General features: G+C 50.4%; 1 protein-coding gene across 4 annotated transcripts in view; it reads right to left on the bottom strand.

Annotated features, from left to right (window-relative positions):
* PI4KB (phosphatidylinositol 4-kinase beta) overlaps positions 1-19,283 on the bottom strand; it is a 52,076-nt gene extending 32,793 nt beyond the window's left edge. Inside the window, exons 1-3 of one of the 4 annotated variants that reach the window (XM_081173519.1) lie at positions 18,968-19,283; positions 16,591-16,713; positions 2,299-3,281 (exon numbers count right to left, since the gene is read on the bottom strand). In XM_081173519.1, coding sequence (XP_081029645.1) covers positions 2,299-3,252 — 954 coding nt within the window. In that variant the 5' untranslated portion in view covers positions 3,253-3,281; positions 16,591-16,713; positions 18,968-19,283. The remainder of the gene's footprint in view (positions 1-2,298; positions 3,282-16,590; positions 16,714-18,967) is intronic. The other 3 variants (XM_081173520.1, XM_081173521.1, XM_081173522.1) reach the window with 3 other exon arrangements.
* Positions 19,284-24,986: the final 5,703 nt, after the last annotated feature.

Here is a 24,986-nt window from a genome sequence, read left to right as displayed (position 1 = left end):
GAGGGTGAGGAACGATGGGAGTTGTAGCCGAACAACATCTGAAAGGCATCACATCGGCTGTTCGATAGCGTTGGATCAGCAAGACGTGGGTTTATACCCCTGCCTGGCCAGTAATCTCCCTGGAGGACCTCTTAGGCCTAGCCTACCTCACAGGGCTGTTGTGAGGATCCGCATGAAAGGATAGGGAGGAGCTACATACCCCCCCCCGAGCTCCTTGGAAGCAGCTTGGGATTAAAAACCACAACATGCAAAACTAGATCATAATTCCATGAATACCCCTGGATACATTTGTTCCCCTCTACTGCAAGACTGGGGAACCTTCAGGTGTGGCTGGGACCCCCAATTCCCTTCAGCCCCAGCTGCCAGCACAGCCAACCATGAGGGACGATGGGAGTGGCAGTCCAGGAACACCTGGAAGGCCACAGATGCCCGCCATCCCTGTCTCCGTAAAAACCCAAGAGGATTTGTGGTGGGATTTCCCCATGGAACACACAGGACCTTATGTTCCCTCTCTCTATCTCAGTCAAGATCTATCACCACTTTTGGCAAGGAAATCCAAGCAAATTAATACTCTGGGTTTCAAAGTTTCTTTTCTGCACATTTGTTTGTTTGCTTCCTGAAAGAGAGAAATCACACCGCCAACACCACCGGGTGGAAGAGAGAATTCATGGAGAGAACAAAATACTGGCGCCAAGACGGCTTTATCGACTGTAGAGGCGGAGCTAAAACTAGGTCCCGCCCACTGTCCCATGGCACTGTCAATCAGTGGCTAGCCAGGGACTAGAAGACTCTCCGGATGGTGAGCGCGGCTGCCCCCTGGGATTGCCATCTTCCCCATCACCCACCCCCAGGTCCACTTACCCCATTCCTCAGAGCGGGAGGCCTAGAACCTCACCCACATATTCCCAATATGTCATATTAATCACGCCGACTCCGGTAAGCATCTCCTTATCTAGCACGGCCTTCCCCAGATGTTTCAGGCTCACAGCTCCCATCAACCCAGCCAGCACCACTGGCCTGGAGCAAACAATACGGCTGGGAGCCTGAAACATCTGGAAGGTGTCATGGTGGGGAAGGAACACAAGAAGCTGCCTTAGAAGGAGTTATACCCATAGTCCTGCCAGCATGCTGAATGGCAGCAGCTCTCCAGGGTTTTCAAGCAGGGGACGTTCCCAGCCCTACCTGGAGATGCCAGGGATGGAAACTGGGACACTCTGCATGCCCATCAGGTGTTACACCCCAGGCCCACAGCCCTTCTCTCTCTCTTTTTTTAAATAATATTTTATTGCTTTTTTCCAGATATGAATGTAAAGTCAATTACATAACAGAAACAGCAAAACAGAGAAGAAGAAAAAAGAAAGAAAGAAAAACAGTAAAACAGAAAAATTCATTTTTCCAGAACGTTTTTTCATGACCAACTGGACTTCCCCACGTCTCCCTCTCCCTGCATTCTTTACAATAAAAATGTCAGCAAATTGTTACCTTGTTTCATGCGTTTTTTGTACTTTCAGATAGTTATACTTTAAGTTTAAAATACTTGTTATCAAATTACCTTTGTCCTAAAATAAACATAAAGATTACTTTAAACTTTGGTTCTTTCCTGATTATAACTTAATTTCCAGGATCATCAAATTTTAGTTGCTGAAGCTAGACTTTCCAAGCCCTGCAAATTCTTAACATTCATATAGCTTATGATGTTTTTGTAAATAGTCCTTAAATTTTTTCCAGTCCTCCTCCACACAGCCCTTCTCAAGGCTGCCCCAATACGTGTGGATTTTTGACCGTAAGACCCTTGAGGAACAGGGTACATATATAAAAATTGTAAACACGGGATTGGAGGCCATGGTGGGCAATCAGGGCAACACACATGTGCCCCCTGGCCTTTCTCTTTTCCTCTACCGCTATTGGGGGGACTGGTTGGCAACGCCCGATTACATCGTCCCAAGAGATGCTAGAGATCAAGCGGTCCCTTGATAAGCAGCAGAAATGGAACCGCCCTGTCCCACGTTGGATCCGCATGAAAGCTGGCAGCAAAATCAGGCAGGACTCCAAAAGGAGGAGGACAAAGCTGAGCCAGGAAAGCAGCCACAACCTGGTTGGCACATGTCTTACCTTATGCCCAGCTCTCTGGCATGAGAATGGCCCCTGCCTACCAACTTGCCACAGAGCTGGAAGCCCACCCTAGGCAGAATTTCCCCTCTCCTGATACGTATGTTTTCACAAGGATTAAAAGCTGAATACCCCAGTAACCTATCCCCCTGCCCCGTGAATCCAGGGACCCCCCTCGCCCCACCTTACCTCGTCGTCGTTCTCCACTTTGGGGTTGCTGGCGGTCCTCTTCAGGTTGCTGCTGAGGTGGATGCCGACGGTGGCGTCCGACTTGGACCTCTGGTGAGTCCTTTTGGAGGGGGAGAGCCCCGCCTCGGGGGCCGGGCCGAGGGCCGGCAGCTCCCTCTTCCGGTGGGCTGGCTTGAGCTCGTCGGAGAGGATGAGCTTCCGCAGCTTGGTCCCGCGGGAGTGGCGCTGGGTGGAGATGTGCATGTCCGAGGAGTAGGCGCCCAGCAGGAGGGCGCACTGCAGGGAGAAGTTGATGCTCTGCCGGCAGCGGTGGACGATGTAGGGCTTGATGGCGTCGCCTACGTCCTCGTCCATGTGGATGTACATGTTCAGCAGCTGCGGCAGGTAGAAGTCCACGTCCTCGTTGCGGAAGCAGAAGAGCCGGTTGCCGATGTACGCCTGCACGCCGGGCTCCTTCGAGTTGTACAGGTACGAGATCGCCATGGAGATGTCGAAGAGCTTCGACTCGAACAGGCGCAGCAGCCACGACTGCTTGGCCGAGTTGTTCTTCTGGCGCCGCCGGGCACTCTTGACCGAGTTGGCCGCGTGCTGCTGCTCCTCCTCCTGGATCTTGTCCGGAGGGTCGTCCAGGCACTTGATCTCGCAGCACTCGCCGGGGCTGCCGTTCAGCAGGGCCAGGCCGGGCCGGCGAGCCGCGCCTGCGCTGCCGTCCTTCAGATGGATGGACCCGTCGGGAGAGATGCAATGCATCAGCTTGACCTTCTCCAGCACCTCCTCGCAGGCCTTCTTGGCCACCTCGGGGTCAATGACCGCCAGCTCGCCCACGCCTTCCGTGATGACCCCCAGGGCCGCCACCCCGCCATTTCCTGGGGGCGGCAGCACCGCTGCAGCCAGGGCCGCCTCCTCCTCTTCCTCCTCCCCTGGCGGCGGCACGTCTGCGTCTGAGTCACTCATATCCAATGCGGGTCTGTGCTCTTTCAAAGCTGGAAAGCAAACCGGGAGAGGGAATTAAAAGAGAAGGTGCGCTCATCAGGCAGCCTGGGAGCACAGAGTGCTGGCCTTACGCAGCAACGCAGGTGTTCTCTCGAGGAACTTGCGTCCTTCCCCAAAAGGCAAACTAAGACTCTAGTCCTCATGGTTGCAAATAACAGTCTGGTTTAATAGGTACATCTGGCTCAGTATTGACTACACTGACTGGCAGGGAACATTTCCAGCCTTGCCTGGAAACGCAGCAAGGGATTGAACCCGGGACCTTGCGCACACAAAGCAGATTATCGCTGAGCTGTGGCCCTGCTAAATACAGGCTGTATTTCAGTGCTTAAAAACAAACAAACGGACGATCCCGTTTCACATTCCACCACCAAGACTTTGGTTATTCATAGAAAGAGGATTTTTTTGCAGCAAATACAGGATGGGAAAAGGCCACAAGATTGTTAGGGCATAGAGCTATGCCAGTCATCTGTAGACTAAAAAGGGGGGTGGGATGAGTGCCAATGTTTCTCCTCCTTGGTCACCAGAAACAATTTCTGACTCACCACAGGTGACCAGCGTTTTGACAAGGCTGCCTAAAGCAGATTTGCTTTCCCACTTGACGAGAGAGATTGTGGCCCAATGTACAGAGCGCGGCTAGGATTCAAATCCCACTTTTGACACCCATTCTTAAGGTAGAAACCAACCCTGCTCCCATGCAGTATCAACGCTATTGATACTATTGGTTTCCTGAGTTTTCACTGCGGCTCCCTCCTTTGGCCAGAGGTGGTCACCTTGGGCTGAACCCAGCCCAAGATCCCCGGAGTCACCAGTTCCAAGGCCTGCTTGTGACCTCCAGTCCTGACGCCACAGCAGAAGACGGCAGAAGCTTCTTAAAAAATTAACTGTAGAGCATAAAGAGGCTGCCCTCCTTTTTTTACCGCTGGCCACATATGTGCGCTTAAAGCTTCTGTAACCTCTGGGAAACTGCCGGAGACTCCTGGAGTGTGGAAGGCAGGGAGAGAGTGGGAATACTTCTCTCACGATGTGGGCAGAGGCTGTGGGCTGCTACCTCTTCATAACATACAGTGGTCCCTCTGGTTACGAATGCTTCAGGTTACGAGCTCTGCTCACCTGGAAGTAGCTGCTCCTGGTTGTGAACTTTGACCCAGGATGCAAATGGAAATTGCACACCAGAGGCATGCGCGCAACGGGAGGCCCCATTAGTGAAAGCGCGCCCCAGGATAAGAACGGTTTCAGCTTAGGAATGAACCTCCGGAACAAATTAAGTTCGTAACCAGAGGTACCACTGTATCCTTCTTTCCATCCTGCCACCATCAGAAGCACATTTGGTGGGAGAAGGCAGGCCTTTTTGGTGGTGGCTCCCTGACTCTTCCAACAGGTCTTCGGGAACTGACTGGATTTTAAATAGTGCTGTGATGAATTTACTATCTATATTTTAACATATCTGTTTTGATGTTGTGTTAATTCTATTATGCTTTAATTTATTTTTACTATTATTTTTTATATGTTTTCAGTGTATTTTATCTGTATTGTTTTAATTTGTGTAATCCGCCTGCAGTCTCAGTATGGGGAAATGGTGGGATGTACAGTGGTGCCTCGCAAGACGAAATTAATTCGTTCCGCAATTCTCTTCGTCTTGCGGTTTTTTCGTCTTGCGATGCACGGTTTCCCATAGGAATGCATTGAAAATCAATTAATGCGTTCCTAGGGAAACCGACTTCAGACCAGGTCCGGGGACAGTCTGTCCCCGGACCTCTTCTGAAGGCTGGGGGGGGGGACAAGGGCTTTTCTTCCCACCCCCAGCATTTTAAAAAACCCTGGGACAGCAGAGGACTTCTCCGCTGTGCGGGGCTATCTTAAAATGCTGGCGGGCGGCATTTTAAAATCGCTCCGGACAGCGGAGGACTTCTCCGCTGTCCGGGGCAATTTAAAAGCCCCTGGGAAGGCAGGCAGGGGGGACAAAGACTTTCGCCCCCTGCCCGCCTTCAGAAGGTGTTCCCGCCCCCCGCCCCACTTCGGAACAGCTTTCCGAAGTGGGGCGGATGGGGCAGGTGTCCCCGCCCCCCCTGCCCCACTTCGGAACAGCTTTCCGAAGTGGGGCAGCGGGGCCAGGTGTTCCCGCCCCCCCTCCCCACTTCGGAACAGCTTTCCGAAGTGGGGCGGCGGGGCCAGGTGTTCCCGCCCCCCCTCCCCACTTCGGAAGAGCTTTCCGAAGTGGGGCGGCGGGGCCAGGTGTTCCCGCCCCCCCTCCCCACTTCGGAAGAGCTTTCCGAAGTGGGGCGGCGGGGCCAGGTGTTCCCGCCCCCCTCCCCACTTCGGAAGAGCTTTCCGAAGTGGGGCGGCGGGGCCAGGTGTCCCCGCCCCCCCGCCCCACTTCGGAACAGCTTTCCGAAGTGGGGCGGCGGGGCCAGGTGTCCCCGCCCCCCCCGCCCCACTTCGGAACAGCTTTCCGAAGTGGGGCGGCGGGGGCAGGTGTCCCCGCCCCCACTCCCCACTTCGGAACAGCGTTTTAAAATGCTGGGGGTCGGGAGCGAAGCGCTGCCGACCCCCAGCATTTTAAAATCTTCCCAGGACACGGGGAGATTTTAAAATGCTGGGGGTCTGCAGCGCTTCGCTGCCGACCCCCAGCATTTTAAAATCTTCCCAGGACACGGGGAGATTTTAAAATGCTGGGGGTCTGCAGCGCTTCGCTCCCGACCCCCAGCATTTTAAAATCTTCCCAGGACACGGGGAGATTTTAAAATGCTGGGGGTCAGCAGCGAACGCTTCGCTCCCGCCCGCCAGCATTTTAAGATCGCCCGGGGCAGGCGGGGGGGAGGCAGGCGGGGGGGGGAGCAAAGACTTTTGCCCCCCGCCGGCCTTCAGAAGAGGTCCTCTTCTGAAGGCCGGCTGTGGGCGAAAGTCTTTGCTCCTGACCGCCAGCATTTCCCTATGGGCTTTCGTCTTGCGATGCAAGCCCATAGGGAAATTCGTCTTGCGAAGCGCCTCCAAAACAGAAAACCCTTTCGTCTTGCGGGTTTTCCGTCTTGCGAGGCATTCGTCTTGCGTGGTACCACTGTAAAAAAATTAATGTAGTAATATTGGTCCCAGAGCAGCCTTACGAAAGCAGCTGTGCTGTTTTGGAATCTGGTGACTCAACTTGTGGTTGTCCCAGAACTAAGAATGTTGACTGTGCAGCAAGAAGGCGCTGTTAAAATACTAAAATCTCCACCGCTCCGTAGATCCAGCACAGGTCCACGGCACAGGTCGTACCGGACCGAGAAGTCGTTAACAGGATTAGTTTAATGGTACTAGAATGGGAACAGCATGTAGGTTGACAGGCAGCAGTCTCTGTTCGCTGCAAGTGTCTAAGGGATCTGTAGTCTAACGGCCTGCCATTTTGATTTCCTGGTGGGAGCTGCGTGCCCTTTACTGACTGGACCCAGCCGAAACCCCAGCCCCGTCAGCAAGAGCCTCTGGTGGCAGCATAGTGGTTAGTGTCAGACCAGGACCTGGGAGACAGCAAGGTTCAACCCCCCCCCCCCGCCGCCTCATGAAGCTCACTGGGTGTGTCTATGGGGGCAGGTTGCTACCTCCTTCAGCCTAACCTGCCTCATAGGGTTGTGGCAGGAATTAAATGAGATGGGCAGGGGAGAACCACATACACCACCTCGAGCTCCTTGGGGAAAAAAAAGGTGAGATATGAATGCAATGAATAAATAAATAAATATTATAATTAATAATAATTTGATTTATTGCCCGCCCTTCAAGCTAAGGTTCCAGGGCAGGTTGCAACACTTTGAAACACAGCATTTAAAAAGTTCTAAACAAATTACAGCAACAGGTTAGGTCTGGGGCCAGCAAACTTTTTCAGCAGGGGGCCGGTCCACTGTCCCTCAGACCTTGTGGGGGGCCGGATTATATTTTGAAGGGAAAAAATGAACTTGGGCAACACGTGGAGAAGTGTCAAGAGCGCCAAAGGACAGGTGCAGATGTAGAGCCAGGTGAACTGAACGCAGGTGAAGAAAGTGGGAAGATCTGGGCAGGATGGCAGTAAGCCCAGAGGAGAGGACGGAGAGGCCCCACCTGACAGCCACAAATCTATCAGGAAAATGAAAGGGTCTGTGGCAAGCAGAAGTCAACAGCTGGCTACTGACTGAAGCCAGAACCTGCGAGTCCCTGGGATGCAGAAAGCTCCCAGCACCAACTCAGACCCTAGAGTCCAACTAAGCTCAGTGCTGCTGACACTCAGTGGCAGAGTCTCTCCAGGGGTTTAAAGAGGGAGTCTTTCCGAGGTGTCACAGGGCTTTGAATCCAGGGCCTTCTGCATTCGGTGCAGGTGCTGACTGCCGTCCTTCCCCAAAAGATAATTCAAGGCTGTAGTCCTCATGGTTGTGAATAAAGGGCTGATTTAACAGGAAAACACAGGAAGATGCTTTTCACAGTGTCAGCCCCTTGGTCGCACTGGCTGAGTATTGTCTACACGGACTGGCAGTGGTTCTCCAGGGCTTCAGGTAAGGAGCCTGTCCTGGAGATGGCGGGGGCTGAACTTTCTGCATGCTGAGCAGATGCTCTGGCCCCGAGCGTCATCCCTTCCCTTGTGATCTTCAAATGTTAAAGAGTCACTGCAGCAGAGCTATGCTTCCTCACGCACCCAGAGATTAACACACACACACAGCGCTGAAGAATTAATCCCTTCTTTCCAAAAAGGGAAGCTTTCACTTAGAGGAGTTTCCTGCCAATAACACTCCCAAATTCAAAGCGCCACACAAGAGAGGATTTGCAGCCTGCGAAGAACACGCTAGCAGGTCACAGGGTCCGAAATTAAATAACTCCCTACTAATTAAAGGATGGAATGAATACCCAGTTTTATCTGCTTAGCGTGTGATGTAACCACTGGAAGGTGGGGCCCTGGGCACGGCCGGCTTCTCTCATCAAAAGCCCCAGAGGAATTTTGCCTTCTGTGATCTTTTGTCCCTCTCCCCCTCTCCCACACCAATGCTTAAAATAAATGTGGAAGAGCTGCTGCTTTCAGCAGACTCAGGTTAATCCTGGGACTAGCACCAGGGGATTTGTAGTCCAGGGTCCACGACTGCAGCAGCTTTCCAAAGTAAACAAGCCCAAAGAGAACCAGAGAACCCTTCCCACAGCAACCTCTACCATAGAACCCTGCAGAGCAGCCTTACCCAGCCCCCCTGCTATATAATATTTATATATCCGTTTCCTCAAGGGCTCTCTTGCAGATCTTTGTAACAGCCTTACAAGGCTGGCCAGCAGAAAAAAAAAATGCTTCAAGAATAGGAATCGATGTATAAGATTGATGTTTAAGTTTGGATAATGTAAAGTTGGTTGTTGTTTTTTTTAAAAAAAAGGAATTATACTAAATGAAAATAAGGTTATCAAAATACAAATTTAGAAGTTTAAAAGTCAAATGGTTTTCAGCAGTAATGTTTAAGTTAAAAGAAAAGAAAGGGCAAAAACTAAATGAAATTAAGGGAGAGGACTTGCTGAATGGATAATTGGAAATTGGAATACGGAAGGGGGAGGTAGGAGGAGGTCAGCGAACTAAGGTATAAGAAAATAAGGGATTGAAATTATACTGGTTTTTTGTCTGTGTTTTGTTTGTGTGTATATATAATCTTTGAAAATCTCAATAAATATCTATTAAAAAAAAAACAAGGCTGGCCAGCATCATCCCCACATTTTGGGGGGATTTGGCGAGGAAGAGAAGCAGTTTGCCCATGGTCACTCCCCAAATTCGCAGCTCCTGTTTGGTAGGAAGCAGGAGAGGACGGGGAGGGGAATTCCAGCAGGGAGCTCAGCCTGAGGCCAAGAGCCAATTAGCTCTCCACTGCCAGAGGATGAGGCAGCTCACGATCTCTCAGGGGATTCCCACACAGGCCCTCCTCCTGTCACATTTAACCACATTTTTCTTCACCTTGCTCATCTGAGTATCCAAAGTGGATTGTGCTTTAAATATATACAGTGGACGCTCGGGTTGCGAACGTGATCCGTGCGGGATACATGTTTGCAACCCACGTCTGCGCACGCACGGGTTGCGATTCAGCGCTTCTGCGCATGCGCAACCACAGAAAGCCAGAAGTAACTTGTTCCGGTACTTCAGGTTTCGGCAGTCCATAACCTGAAAAAAACACAACCTGAAGCGGCTGTAACCCGACTGTACAGTGGTACCTCAGGTTAAGTACTTAATTCGTTCCAGAGGTCCGTTCTTAAGCTGAAACTGTTCTTAACCTGAGGCACCACTTTAGCTAATGGGGCCTTCTGCTCCTGCGCCACCGCTGGAGCACGATTTCTGTTCTCATCCTGAAGCAAAGTTCTTAACCCGAGGTACTATTTCTGGGTTAGCGGAGTCTGTAACCTGAAGCGTATGTAACCCGAGGTACCATTGTATATATATGAAGGGGGGGGGGGTTGACAGCATAGTCAATGGGCTGTACCCAGCTAAATTTTACTCCAAGTAGACACACTGAAATTAATCATCCTAGCTTAGTCACACACCTTCATTTTGACGGGTCTTTGCATCGGAGGCAACCTGATGCAAAACACAAAGTTAAGGATGTGAAACCATCCAAAAGGAGTTAGGAACATCAGAAGAGCTGCCTTCTGGATCAGGCCAAAGGGCTCAGGATCCTATTCTCACAGTGGCCAACCGGATGCCCCAATAGGAAGCCCACAAGTGAGATCGGACTGCCCCGGTATTCTCCAATTGTCATGCCACAATATCTGGTATTCAGAGGTAGATTATCCTTGGGCATGGAGGTTCTGCTGTCACAACAGACCTCCGCAAGGATAGCCCTGCTGGCCAGCGGCCCATCCCAGCGGTGGCCACCAAGGGGCCTGTGGGAAACTCACAAGCCGGACCCGGGTGCAAGAACCCTTTCTCCTCCCGTGGCTTCCAGCAACTGGTATTCAGAAGCATTACTGCATCCGACCGTGGAGGCAGCGCACAGCCCTTGTGACTCGTGGCCTTCTCCTGTATTCGTCCAAAGCTCTTTTACAGCCATCCAGGAGAGCTAAACTTAAAAATAAATATTATTATATTGCTTTAAAGAGCTGTCCTAGGCAATGGCTGCACCCCGTGGCAGAGGATTAGTGATCTCTCCAAGTTAATTACGCTTTGCATGAAAGCTGGAAGCTGGGATTGTGGAACCAGCCCAGATAGCGCCAGGATAAGCTCCAGACATCTGGAGGCTATTAAACGGTGTTACTTTCCTCCCCTAGGCTGAGCGTTTTGCAGAATTTGCTGCCCACCCACCTCCCAAGGACAGAGCACGTGGCTCTCGTTGAAGTTTCGCTTACGAGGCCTACGTTAAGCACCGCAACCTCCCCTCAGCCCCCATCCCTTCTCCGACTCCATGTCAAGAAATCGCTTCAAAGGTCAAGGAAAGCAGGCCTAGCCTGAAGTCGACAACAAGAAAAGCAGGGACTTTGGGGTGGGAGGGCAGGTGAAGAACAGGATTACACCTGTCTATGAAGCCAGCACCAATCCAGACCTAAATTAAACAGGGCAGTGGGGAAAACCCCCACCATCTTTCAAGCATGGGACTCTTCTTGGCGTAGAGGAAAGACTCGCTGGACGGGAATTAGGCTTTTTCCACAGAGGCCGAGCCAAGGAAGGCTAAAAAATAAATAAATTAAAAGTCTCCTGTTCGGTCAGCCCAAAGCACTTTGGACGCGTCAGAAACTTGCGCACTCTGACAGATTCTGGTAGCTGCAGGAAGGGTCTCTCAGTCCTCTGAATCAACCCCAGGCCCCTTGTGTTGATGCTTTGCATAAATATAAAGATTCCAGTCCTCATTGTTCAAGGTCCTTGCCTGTAATCTCCTCCCCTCCCTTCCCAAGACACCTCCATGCTCCCTCCAGTCTTCAATAAGTCAATAATTCCTTACATCTCTCTCCTTGGCTGCTGTCCCCTCTTCCTTCGGCCAGGAATTCTACAAGGGTGCTGCTGGTGGTGGTGGTGGGGTGTCACTGCAGAGAAGGCTCTGCTCTTGGAAGCTGCCACCAAGGGCAGAGAGCAGAGTATCTGCAGAGGGCCTGATTGGAGGTGGTGGACATGATTGGAGGTGGTGCGTCTCTGGTGTGACCTCTGGGCTGTTTTGGGGCTTTAATACAGGGGTGGAGATCCTGTGGCGCGTCAGGTGTTGCAGCATTCCAGCTATCATAGTCATCATCATCCCCCCTGACCACACTGGCTCTTAGGGCTGATGGGAGCTGAGAGCCCAACCACAGGATGTGGAGAGCCACAGGTCCCCACACCCCTCCTTTAAAAAGCTCAAAGCCCAGACCTTGAACTAGGCCAGGAAAATAATTTGGAAGCCTGTAATCCTGGAGAGGCTAATAGTCACGATGCTACATGCAACCTCCACTTGCAGAGGCAGTCTACCTTTGAAATGCCAGAGGCTGGAAGCACATACCGGGAGAGGGCTTTTGCAATAGGTAGGGCCCCATATGCACTATAATTTCACATTAAACAGCCATGGCTTTCCCCAAAACACACTGCGAACTGTAGTTTGTTCAGGGTGCTGAAAATTATTAGCAGGAGACCCTTGTTCCCCCCTCACAGAGCGGCAATTAATAGAGCGGTTTAACAATCCATCCCTCTCTCTGGGTATTGGAAAATATAGCTGCAGCAAGGAATCCTGGAACCTGTAGTTTCCTGAGGGAACCAGGGCTCTTGCTGTCAGTCACTCCTAGCTCCTCCAAAGAACTAACATTCCCAGGATGCCTTGGGGGCCGCAGCAGCAGGGAAATGGGCTTTTGCAAACCACCTCCAAACGGGTTTGTGCAAACAAGTTTTAAACCAGGTTTTGCAAACTGAAAAATGATGCAAACGATAAGACAGAAGGGGGGGGGGGGACCCTTCCATGTCTTGCTAATGAGGAGTGGTTAAACTACTCTGTCAGCTGTAAGGGGAACTGAGGCCTGCTCCTAACAGCTTTAAGCACCCTGAACATACTACAGCTCCCATGATTCTTTGGACAGAACAAAGTGGTATGATAGTGATTGAAATGAATACGGCTGAAAAGGAGGCCCTAGATTTCTACCCAAGAAGGCAGTGATCCCAGGGAATTTTGCAGCATCAACAGGGGGCGGGGAGGAGCAGACAGCTGAACTTGTGCAAGGGCAATTTAGCAGGATGAGTATACTTTTTTTTTTTTAATGCACACACACAAAGAGGCAAGTCTGAACCAAGCCACTGAGTCACACGGAGATGGTGGCAACTGCCGGGGGTTTGCTTCTGAAGCAGCGGCGACAAGAGTCATTGCTCCCAGAGTTCTTGCAGGCTGGAATATCACAGGCATGTGCTCACATACACACAGAGGGCCACGAGCGCTGGAAAACCACTTCGCCATCCCACACCATTCTGTCGCAGTTGACTCACCTGCTTCACAACCACCTGCCTGCGCTGGGCGATGAATGATGCTGGTCTACCTTACAGGAAGGGCGGGGCATATCGGAAGTCTTTCGCTAGACTCCAATTCCCAGCAGCCAGCATGCCCAAAGGTCAGGGAGGATGGCGGGAGATGTAGTCCAGCAAGAGCTGGAGGGCCACAGTCTTCTCACCCGTGCCTGACAGGATCACTGTGAGCAATGAAAGGGGGTTGGACTAGATGACCCCTGGGGTCCCTTCCAACTCTACAGTTCTATGTGTCTATGATTTGCCTAACTGATCTAACCTGGGGAAAGGTGGTAGCTCAGTGGTAGAGCACCTGCTTTGCATGCAGAAGGTCCTGGGTTCAATCCCTGGGAGGGACTCTGTCTGAAACCCAGAGAGATGCTGTCTGCCAGCTACCTAGTACCTAATACAGAGCTACCTAAACTAAGGGTCTGAGTATAAAGTCAAATCTTGGATCATGACCATGAGGACTAGAATCTTAGTATTAATTTTAAGGCTAGTGACATAGGGCACCCGCTTTAGACGCAGAAGGTCCCAGGCATTTGGAGGTAGGACTGAGAGAGGAGAGCTGCTGCCAGTCAGTGTAGACAATATGGAGCTAAACAGACCAAGGGTCTGACTTGGTAATATATGTTATTATTATTATTATTAATAATACCTCTCCTCCCATTACATATCTTTAGCCGCCAGGCAAAAACATTCCTCGTAACTCTTTAGCCAATTAAGCAACATATAGGCCAAAGACTTAAGAGGGATGTTTTTAACTAGCGGATGAAGATATGTAACGAAGGTGGCAGTCAAACCTTTCTGGGGAGAGCATTCCATAAACAGGGAGCCATCGCAGAAAAGGCTCGTTTCCATGTGCAGATGGCACACAAAGAAGGCCCTCAAATGACAGCCGCACGATCTAAAAGTTGGTTCATATAGGGATAGGCAGTCCTTCAGCTCTTATGGTCCTGGGCTGTTCAAGACTTCTTAAGTCAAAGCCAGCACTTTGAATTGGGCCCCAAAGCTAACTGGCAGTCAGTGCAGTTGGACCAGGATCAGTGTAATATGCTCAAACCTGGCCGCTGAAATCTGCACCAGCTGAAGTTTCCGAACCGCCTTCAGAGGCAGCCCCATGAGAATGTGTTGCAGTAATCTAAGCCAGAGGTTACCAGAGTACAGATGACAGAAATTAGGCTAGCCCTGTCCAGATAGGGGCGCAGCTGGGCAACCAGCCAAAGCTGATGGAAGGCATTCCATGCCACTGAGGCCACCTGAGCACCCCCAGGCTGCATACCTGCTCCTTCAGGGGGAGTATAACCCCCTAACAGAGCCTCAGTCTTATCTGGACTGAGTTTCAATTTGTTGGCTCTCATCCAGCGCATAATGTATTTTTAATCTTTGTTGGAATCCGCCCAGAGTGGCTGGGGAAGCCCAGCCAGATGGGCGGGGTACAAATAATAAATTATTATTAATTATTATTACTACTACTACTGCTGCTACTACTACTGAGGCAAGACAACGGCTCAGCTCATCCACTGCCACACCTGCAGATGTAAAGGAGAAGAAGAGCTATGTGGCATCAGCATATTGCTGACAACGTACTCCAAAATTCTGGATGACCCTACTCAGCGGTTTCATGTAGATGTTAAAACAGCATGGGGGATAAAACTGAACCTGGAGGAACTCCACACTGAAGGCTCCGCGACGCCAAAGAGCCCTCCCCAAGCATCACCCTCTGGAAACAACCACCCAAGTAGGAACATAACCACTGCAAAGAAGCGCCCCCCACCCCTAACCTGATAGCTTCCTGTGTTCCTTCTTTCGGGGAATATGGTATAGTAATCCAACAATATCTGGAGGGCATCAGGGTGGGGAAGGCTCACATGCACAGAGTCCTCTGGGTGTTTAAAACTGAATGCCTAACACAAACCACTGCTGCTCCAATTTAAAAACAAGAGCAAAGTATTTTGGCAACTTTAAAAGATGAATGGTTTTTGTGTGTGACATAAACTCTTGCAAAGTACGGCAGGCAATACGAAGTGTTACATTGAGCTATACAGCGGACACTCAGGCTGCGAACGTGATCCATGCGGGAGGCATGTTCGCAACCCGCAGCGCTGCGTCTGCACACACGCAATTTGGTGCTTCTGCGCATGTGCCAAAACCCGGAAGTAACCCGTTCTGGTACTTCTGGGTTCGGCGCAGTGCGCAACCCGAAAATGCACAACCTGAAGCATCTGTAACCCGAGGTATGACTGTATGCAGTTTCAGGAGTGGGGGAGAATTGTAAGCGGCAAGGTCAGAGGCAAATGAAATGCAGAGGACCGATGGTGGTAACATGGACCTAAGAACGGAAGATGGGCGCTGCAGGAGCCCATCTCATCCTGTATCCTTTTCTCACAGCAGCCAGCCATATGCCTGTGGGAAACCCATAAGCAGGATCCAAAAACAAGAGCCCTCTCTGCTCCTGCCACAAGAAGTTTGTTAGCCCTTTAAGGTGCTGCAAGGCTCCGTCCTTCTTAATGCAAGAGATAGCTGCACCCTCTGGAAAGGATGGCGAAAGTAACTAAACAGTGAGAAGGGAACAGCAGTACCAGCACAGGACACAACAGGCACCCAGGCAGGGTGTTTCATGGGAACCTCAGGGGAGCCCTTCAGCTCTGCTGGAAGACCAGCTCCATCGTGCCTCCTCTCCCCTCAACACCCACCTGGAAGGAGCCTCAGCCAGCCAGGTTAGAAAGCAGCGCTCGTTCTGTCGCCTCCGCAGAAAGACCAGCTCCATCAGGAGCCTCCTAGCCCTGAACTATTCCCATTCAATAGAACTGCTATTCAAACATTTTAAGAATCTGTGTCTGAGTTTCCCTCCCTGCCCCTCTTTCCTTTTGTGCCATGCCATTTAGATTGCAAGCCTGTGAGCAGAGACTGCCTTGTTTTAACCAGCCATTCTGGAAGCCTTTTCGTGTGTTACCGGTCTGTAAATAAACAGGCTGCTGAGGGCCCCCAGTTTCTTACTGGCAAAACAGGCTCATTGAATCATTGGCTGAAAGAGGTAGGAGTGTGTGTCTGCTTTGGATTGGAGCACCGGATAAAAAGGGAAGGAAACAGCCCAGACTTGAGAGGTAAGAAAGAAGGAAATCGGATGCGGGGCAATCTCTGGCCTTCCAGATGTTGATGCATTACAACCCCCATTAGCCCCAGCAAGAATGGGCAACGGTCAGGGATCATAGAATTGTAGAGTTGGAAGAGATCCTGAGCATCATCTAGCCCAACTCCCAGCAGTGCAGGAATACGAAGTTGTCCCATACAGGGATTGAACTTGCAACTGTGGCATTATCAGCACCATGCTCTAACCAACTGAGCAATGAGGGTAGCGGTAGTGCAGCAACAACTGGAGGGCCAGAGGTTCCCCACACTTGCAATTAATCATGATTCCCTCCTCCTCTTCTTGAAAATCCAAGAATTGGGAAGTACTAGCCCGATCTTGAATTCTGGTGCTGGAGGAGACTCTTGAGAGTCCCATGGACTCCAAGAAGATCCAACCTCTCCATTCTGAAGGAAATCAGCCCTGAGTGCTCACTGGAAGGACAGATCCTGAAGCTGAGGCTCCAAGACTTTGGCCACCTCATGAGAAGAGAAGACTCCCTGGAAAAGACCCTGATGTTGGGAAAGATGGAGGGCACAAGGAGAAGGGGATGACAGAGGACGAGATGGTGGGACAGTGTTCTCGAAGCTACCAGCATGAGTTTGACTAAACTGCAGGAGGCAGTGGAAGACAGGAGTGCCTGGCGTGCCCTGGTCCAGGGGGTCACGAAGAGTCGGACACGACTAAACGACTAAACAACAACAGCCCAATACACCACAAAGGAGGCCCATCACGCATGCCCAGAGAAGGAGGCCCATCCACAACTCACCTCTCTCGTGCCCATCCAACCAGGCAGCTTGCCCCTGCTGAGACGCTCGCCCACAATGCCAGCCGAGTCAGCCATCTTTGGAGATGGGGACTCAAAGGGATTCTCTGCGATGATCCTTCACAGCTGTAGGAAAAAAAGCGAGGTGTGTTGGGAGGGGAAATGGAGGAAGCGTCTCGCTCAACCTTTCAGTTGCAGGGGTTTTTGGTCTGCTTTTTAAACACAGCCTCTCTCTCAAACACTGAAATACCAGGAAGGTGTTTGCAGAAATCTGGAAGGATGCCACGCATCACTTCATGTTCAAAAGCATATTCCATTTTTGAAGGGGTGAAGGCTAGCGTTCATCCTCGAAGACTGAAATGTCAGAACGGAAGCTGGTATACAGATTCAGGACACTATGGTTCAAGTGCAAAGCCTGGCTCAAACCCTGTATTTTGTTTTCAGAAGGGGGAAAGGTGGGCAGGGATATAAGGATGTCAAAACCATCATAAACTTGGTGGGTAGGTTTATAATACAATCTGAAGTGGAAATGCTCGGAAGAGGAGAGGTAGAAGAGGCAGAGAAACTGCAGAGTAAGAATGTAATGGAATCGGATGTCTCTGAAGCTTAGAAAAGCCCACTCGGCACGGAGAGCTGCAAAACCAGCAAGGACTCAGAAATGCTCTGAGGACCGCTGGCAAACTTGCTCTGACTCTCCTTTCCCCACACCACAGACAAAGCCGCATCTTCCCGTCCCTACAAGGAAGCAAGTGTATAATTAAAAGAGCTTTTAAAAGAGAAACTTGCTCCTTGGCAACTCAGCGAAGAGGAGGGTGAAAAGGACTCTGAAAAATCCCGGAGGAAGTGGGGTGGGGAAGAGGGAAAAGGTGAGGTATTAAAACCCCAGCATTCCTTAACATTAAGAACAAAAAATGGCAGTCTTGAGGAGTTGTGGGATACAACCGGTGTGGAAATACGCCTGCAAAAAGTTACTAGCCTCCCAAATATGTTTTGTTTTAGAAGAAGTCGTCTGATTTAAACCCTAGAAGCCGCTGCATGACATTAACGTTACAGATAAATGGGTCAGAGGTAATAGAGGAGCAATGGTGAGGAAGGAGTCTCATATCCAAGGACGGGAGAAAGGAAAACGGGGGTCAGGGAATGGAGTGGAAAGAGTCGAAGTGAGGGGGTAGCAGAAAAGGGGCCAGTATTAATTTGCAGAAAGGGGGGTGGGATGGACAGAGGCCACTAAATCCCAGGAATCAGTGGGGCAAAGAGAGGGGGACAAGAAAGTGGAGGCTGGGGTGTGGGGAGAGATGCAAAACAAGGGGGTATAAGGGAAATAATATTTTGGAGGGGGGTGTTGGGAAGCCAAAGGCTCCCAGAAGCCAATGGGGCAAGAGGGTAGGTGGGAGTGGGGCGGGGGGAGAGGAAATCAAGGCTGGTGGGATCCGCTTGAGGACACTGAGAAGGGGGCGAAAGGGGGCCGAGGAAAGAAACCCCAGGAGCCAGTGGGGCAGTTTTGGGGGAGAACAGGGAGACCTGAACGGTGGGAGCTCTTACGTGTCAGAAGAAACGGGGGCAGAGGAGGAGGAACTGGGGCGGGGGCAAGGAGGGCCGGATCCAGAGGCGGCCTGGCAGTGGGGTGGGCAGACCCAAGGAGTCAGTGGGGCAGGGGTTGGAAGGGGGGGAGAAGGGCCCTTGAGCCCCCCTGGGGCAAATGACAGGGGGGGCAGTTCCTGGCCTTGTGCGGGGGGGCGTGAAGGGGAGGGGGCGCGAAATCTCCCATGGGCCCCTGGGGCAGGAGAGGGGAGGGGGCGGGCAGACCCAAGGAGTCAGTGGGGCAGGGGTTGGAAGGGGGGAAGAGCCTTTGAGCCCCCCTGGGGCAAAAGACGTGGGGGCAGTTCCTGGCTGTGTTCGGGGGGGGCGTGAAGGGGAGGGGGCGCGAAATCTCCCATGGGCCCCTGGGGCAGGAGAGGGGAGACCCAAGGAGTCAGTGGGGCAGGGGTTGGAAGGGGGGGAGAAGGGCCCTTGAGCCCCCCTGGGGCAAAAGAAGGGGGCAGTTCCTGGCCTTGTGCGGGGGGGGGGCGTGAAGGGGAGGGGGCGCGAAATCTCCCATGGGCCCCTGCGGCAGGAGAGGGGAGACCCAAGGAGTCAGTGGGGCAGGGGTTGGAAGGGGGGGGAAGAAGGGCCCTTGAGCCCCCCTGGGGCAAATGACAGGGGGGCAGTTCCTGGCCTTGTGCGGGGGGGGCTTGAAGGGGAGGGGGCGCGAAATCTCCCATGGGCCCCTGGGGCAGGGGAGGGGGCAGGGGCCCTGGAGGGAGGGGGCGTTGAGGGGGGAGGGGACGGAGGACCCCCAGGGGTGCCCTCGGAGGTGCCTGCCTGCCTTCCCCGCACTCACCTCACGCCGTGTCCATGGGAGAGAGGCGGCGGCGGCGGGAGAGAGGGAGGCAGGAGCCGGCGCCCCGCCGCGGCCTCTCTCTCTCTCTCTCAGTCTTTCAGTCTCTCTCCCTCCGGCCGCCTCAGCCTCTTCCAGCCGCCGCCGTCGCCGGGCCCAGCTCCGGGGCTGCCCTCGCCGCCGCCTGAGGGGGCCTCTTTCTTCTCCCTATCCGCCCCGCCGTGAGGTAAATAAATACATTTTTTAAAAACTCCCGCCCCCACCTCAGATTAACTTTCTCCTCACACGCGAATGGGGAGGGGTTCGTTTTATTTTTTATTCATTTAACCGACCCCCCCCTCTCTTCCCGGAGAAGGCGAAGGACCCCAAGTCAGGGCCCGTTGGCGGCAATGGAGAGAAGGGCCGTAGGTGGCTATGCCAGCGCCTGATTGGGAAGGAGGAGGAGGAGGAGGAAAAAGAAGGCGGGGCCGGCGCTCCGGGGACGCACGCATGCGCAGCGGGTTTCCCCGCTGTGAGTCGCGTGCGGTGCAGTCAGTGGCTGCGTGGAGGTGTCAGGGATCGGGGCCGCCCTTGCAAGCCCGATCGTCATTGCGGGCCATTCCCGAGTAAAGCGGCCCTTCTACTTCTTTCCTTTAAAAACAGTATTAAGTGGCTTGCAATTGGTTTTATACAATTTATTATTTTTAAATAGCATTATGTATTAGTATGAATTCTGAATTTATTGTTATTCACGTTTTATACTGCATTTTACGCTGTTTTTTGTTGCATCAGTTAAGTGTTTTAAATTTGTTGTTAGCCGCCCAGAACCGGGAAGGGCGGGGTATAAATAAAGAATTATTATTATTATTATTATTATTATTATTAACTGGGGGTGTTATTGGGTTGTTTTTAATTTTGTATTATGCATTGAATGTTTTTATATTGGGATTTTGGGTTTTAACTGCCCTGAGATCTGTGGGTAGAGGGCGGTATGCAAATTTAATAAATAATAATATATATAGCCCACATTTCCCAATCTCCAAAATCGAATCTGTTTGCAGCTGTTCAGAGGAGACCCATTGACCTTAAGCTGCCTTGCATGGAGGCAGACCACGGCTCTCTACAGGTCAGCAGTATTTGGCAGGGGCTCTGTTCTTTTTAAATAAATTTATTCGTTTGGTTTTTCAGATTAATGTTTTGCAATCAGATATACAACATAAAAGCAAGATTCCAAAGAATCTCCTAGACTTCCCTTCTTCAGGTCCTGTTGTTAATCATTTCCTCCTGCATCTTTTATAATAATCCAACTCTTTTTTACATCGCCACTACTGTATATCCAAAATTCACCATTGCAAAATTCACTACAAGTGCTATTCCAATCCTACTAATGATTTTAACTGTTTGCAATGGTTTTTAAGATAAATTATAATTCCCCCTCCCCATTCCTTATTAAAATCCTCTTCAAATATCTGAAGGGACGTCCGGTGGAAGATGGAGCGAGCTTGTTTTCTGCTGCTCCAAACGGCAGGACCCGAGTCAGTGGATTGAGATGACAAGGAGCTTCAGATTAAGAGCTGTGCAGTAATGGAATGGGCTCCCTCGGAAGGTGATGGACTCGCTTTTAAACAGAAGTTGGATGGCGGCCATTTGTCAGGGATCCTTTACGCTGCGATTCCTGCATTTCTGGGGGTTGGACTAGATAATCCTTGAGGTTCATTTCCAACCCTATGATTACCGTATTTTTTGCTCTATAAGACTCACTTTTTCCCTCCTAAAAAGGGGAAATATGTGTGTGTCTTATGGAGTCAATGCACGCTGCACAGCTATCCCAGAAGCCAGAACAGCAAGAGGGATCGCTGCTTTCGCTGCGCAACGATCCCTCTTGCTCTTCTGGCTTCTGGGATTCAGAATATTTTTTTTCTTGTTTTCCTCCTCCAAAAACTAGGTGCGTCTTGTGATCTGGTGCGTCTTATAGAGTGAAAAATACGGTATTCCTTGCAGTGCTGGCCAGCTGCAGAACTGAACTTTGCTTGTCCCCTCCCCATGCGGCTGTTTTGGTTCTGGGTGCAGTTTATGGAGGAGAAAGAGGGCAGCTGGCAGATTTGGGGCAATTATAGGCAGGTAGGATGTCCTGGCAGGGAAGAGAGAGTTAGGAAGAAGGAAACCTCAGCGTCCCTCTGCCAACGCCTTTGCCCCAGGCAGTTGCTGTCTTGCAGCTGAGTCAGGTGCTGAGAAAAAGCGCAGGATTACACCCAGCCACACCCACCAGGTTGCAATCACTATGCAGATGGTATTGCAGTCAAAAATGGTACAGTGGTACCTCGGGTTACAGATGCTTCAGGTTACAGACATCCACTAACCCAGAAATAGTACCTCGGGTTAAGAACTTCACTTCAGGATGAGAACAGAAATCGCGGCGTGGCGACAGTGGGAGGCCCCATTAGCCAAAGTGGTGCTTCAGGTTAAGAACAGTTTCAGGTTAAGAATGGACCTCCAGAACGAATTAAGTTCTTAACCCGAGGTACTACTGTATTGCAAATGTCAAAAATGTCCTCTTCTGCATCACCTAATGGCTGGAGGGACTGTGATAAGCTTGGTGCATTATCAGTTATGGTGGCAACGTACAAGATTTTTGGAATTAATTTTGATGGAAACAATAAACACATAAATAAATCTCCTCCCAGCTTTCCATACGCAGAAAGCCTTAAGGGAAATAAAATCCCAAAACAAAACACCAGCCCTTTTTCATTTAATTCTGGGTGGTGTTTTGTGTTTTTTTAATGCTGTTTGAGGAATTATCCTAATTGTGACCTTAAGGAATGCTGAACTAGGGCATCGCTGCCCCCTGCTGGAGGGTGGATAATATTAGAATATAAGCAAATTGGGAGCCCAGGCAAAAATTCTCATCTCACTTCCTAAAGCAGCGACTGTGTGGTGTCTTGGTTGACTCTCTTGCAGCAGAGAAAACACAGCAGATCCTCTGGGGTTTCTCTTAGTAGCAGGTTTTGGGGTTTTTTCCACGAAGCAACGCCAAACTGATCTCAGCAGCCCAGACGGAAAACCCCAACTGCACTTTGCAGATTGGTCGGTCCACGCAAGTTACTAGTCCTCTTGGACTCCAATTTTTTGTGCAATTTAAGGGGGAATCTTCCCATACCTGGAATGAATTTGCACTCCGCTGCAAAGGCGTCTGGTACATGCCTCACCCAAATACATCAGTAAAACACCGTTTTGATGTAGTCAAATGGGTCATGTGCCTTCCTTTATTTACAAGCAGAAGTGGGGTGGGGAGTGGGAATTGGCACTTTGGCCCCTCCATGCATTGGTGACCCCACAGATAGACTACTGTAATATACTGGATTCGGGGCTTCCCTTGAGACTGGTGTGGAAGCTGCATCAGGTGCAGGATTCTGTGGCCACATTGCCTGGATGCACCCATTCTACAGCTGTGTCGACTGAGGCAGCAGCACTAGCTGCCAATCAGCTACCCCTGTGTAGGCCTGTAAGATTACTTAGATCATTGGGGTGGGGTGGGGTACTTGTGGTTTACTTGGAGCGGGGGGTGGGGGGTCCTAGTTCAGCACTAATTTCTTTTTCACACTGGTTCTCCAGATTACAAGATTCCTGTATCCATAGTACTGTTTCACTTGGGTTGGAATCTCCCATTTTAAAGAATACCGTTCCCTTGGTTTTCTGTTGTGATGCCGGCGGATTAGAGGGAAAACAACAACAGTGAAGTTTTTTTTAGAAAAGTGCATCTAAAGAAATAAAGAGAAAACTCCAGGCATAAAACCTCAAATAAATCTTTAATAAAAAATAAATTAGATTTGGACCAAGAAAAAAAAAGGGTTTGGGGGAGGGGGAACCAAACCAAACCTAGATACATTCAGCTTTATCATAGAGATTTATATATAATATATATATTTTATATATATTTATATAATCTGAGCACTCTGAGCCGTTTCTATAAAAAGTCTTTCCTATAAATGCTTTTCCTTGTTTTTTGTCCGTTTCTGATAATCTGATGCAGCTATTTGCAATTCAGTGGGAAGCCAAGGCCTGGTTCCAAGAGGGCGCCTGTACCTTTTAAGAGTAGGAAGAAATTCAACAGGTGCTGTTTCTTTCCTCTCCTCAGTGCTTCAGGGAAACCACTTAGGGTGGTTTGTTTTCTCTCTCTTCTTGATGCACAAGAGCCCGTTGCACATTGGTACTGCCCAATATCCTCCCTTGTGGCTCATTCTACCATCTGGCCTACCAGAAAGACAGGACGTTGCCAACTTTTTCTTCCAGAAAGGCTCCTGTGTCATTTGTCGGTATTTTTTTGTATCTTCGTTTTAGGGCTTGTTGTAATTTATGTGGAAACTGTTCAGTTTGACTGTGTGTTTTTGTAATGTTCTATTTATCGTACAGGACTACAGTCGTACCTCGGAAGTCGAACGGAATCCGTTCCGGAAATCCGTTCGACTTCCAAAACGTTCGGCAACCAAAGCGCGGCTTCCGATTGGCTGCAGGAAGCTCCTGCAGCCAATCAGAAGCCCCATTGGATGTTCGGCTTCCAAAAGAACGTTCCAAAACCGGAACAATCACTTCCGGGTTTCGATCATTCGGGAGCCAAAACGTCCGAGAACTAGGCTGTTTGAAAACCAAGGTACGACTATACTTTTGCAATGTTGCAGTTATGCATTTTCCCCCCATGTTGTAAGCTGCCTTGACCATAAGTTTCATAGAATCATAGAATTGTAGAGTCGGAAGTTTGAAACGCGGCATACAAATAAAATTATGTATGTGCGCATGCAGGGCTGGACTGAGGTTTGATGAGGCCCTCAGCTCCTGAAGGTAATGGGGCCCTTTATATGTCCAGCTGTCCTTTGCTAACAACAAATTGTCGCTGTTTTTTTGTGTTGAATATATGCTATATTTATTTATTTATGGACCTTGTAAGTATCTAAAGCCATTTGCACATAATAAAATATGTACCGTATTTTATCCAAGTAATGGTTGAACCGAAATACAATTAAGTACAGTGGTGCCTCGCAAGACGAAAAGAATCCGTTCTGTGATTCTCTTCGTCTAGCGGTTTTTTCGTCTTGCAAAGCAAGCCCATTGAAGGATTAGCACTATTAGCGGCTTTTAGCGGCTTATCTGCTGATCGGATCAGCTGATAAGCGGCTTAGCGGCTTAGAAAAGGGGGGGGGAGGAAAAAAAACCAGCAGGAACTCGCAAGACATTGTCGTCTTGCGAAGCAAGCCTATAGGAAATTCGTTTTGCGAAGCACCTCCAAAACGGAAAACCCTTTTGTCTAGCGAGTTTTCCGTCTTGCGAGGCATTCGTCTTGCGGGGCACCACTGTATATTAATATTTTGGAAATGTACATCCAGTGCTTTTTTTCCTTTACATGTTTTGGGGGGCCCCAAGAGAGTGGGGCCCTAAGCTATAGCTTGTTTAGCTTATACGTGAATCTGGCACTGTGCGCATGTATGTATGTTTAAAATGGTTGCATGGGAAGCTGGAATCCGAGAGATGTACCATACTTTTTCGTGTATAAGACTAGTGGATTTTTTTACTAAAAAATAATGCTAAAAGGGGGGGTAGTCTTATACACGGGGGCAATCTCCCCCCACTTTTCTTAATTTTGAGGCCCCCAAAATCGGGGACATCTTATACACGGGGGGCGTGATATACACGGAAAAATACGGTACTTCCCCCATCATGACACAGCTGCTGCTACAGGGAGGAATATGCCTCTTCACCTGTTGAATTTCTGTCATTTAAAAAAGGCCCCTGGCAAAGGACTCAAGGTGGCGACATCTGTCCTCAGGTGTCACCTGGGCCTATGAGGAGAAGCTGTTGTGGGCAGCAAATTCAGCACCAGGTGTCAACTATGGGATTTAGGATATTCTGTCAATCTAGAATCACAGAATTGCAGCATTGGAAGGGACCTCAGGGGTCATCTAGTCCAACCCCCCCCCGGAAATGTGTCTCCCCCTACCTGCCCTCCCTGCAGTGGCGTAGCAAGGTCAGGTGGTACCCGGGGCAGAAAATT

This window comes from Podarcis bocagei, assembly GCF_964188305.1.
Source record: "Podarcis bocagei genome assembly, chromosome: 16".
In the NCBI taxonomy this organism is placed as follows: domain Eukaryota; kingdom Metazoa; phylum Chordata; class Lepidosauria; order Squamata; family Lacertidae; genus Podarcis; species Podarcis bocagei.
This window is presented reverse-complemented; position numbering and strand designations above follow the sequence as displayed.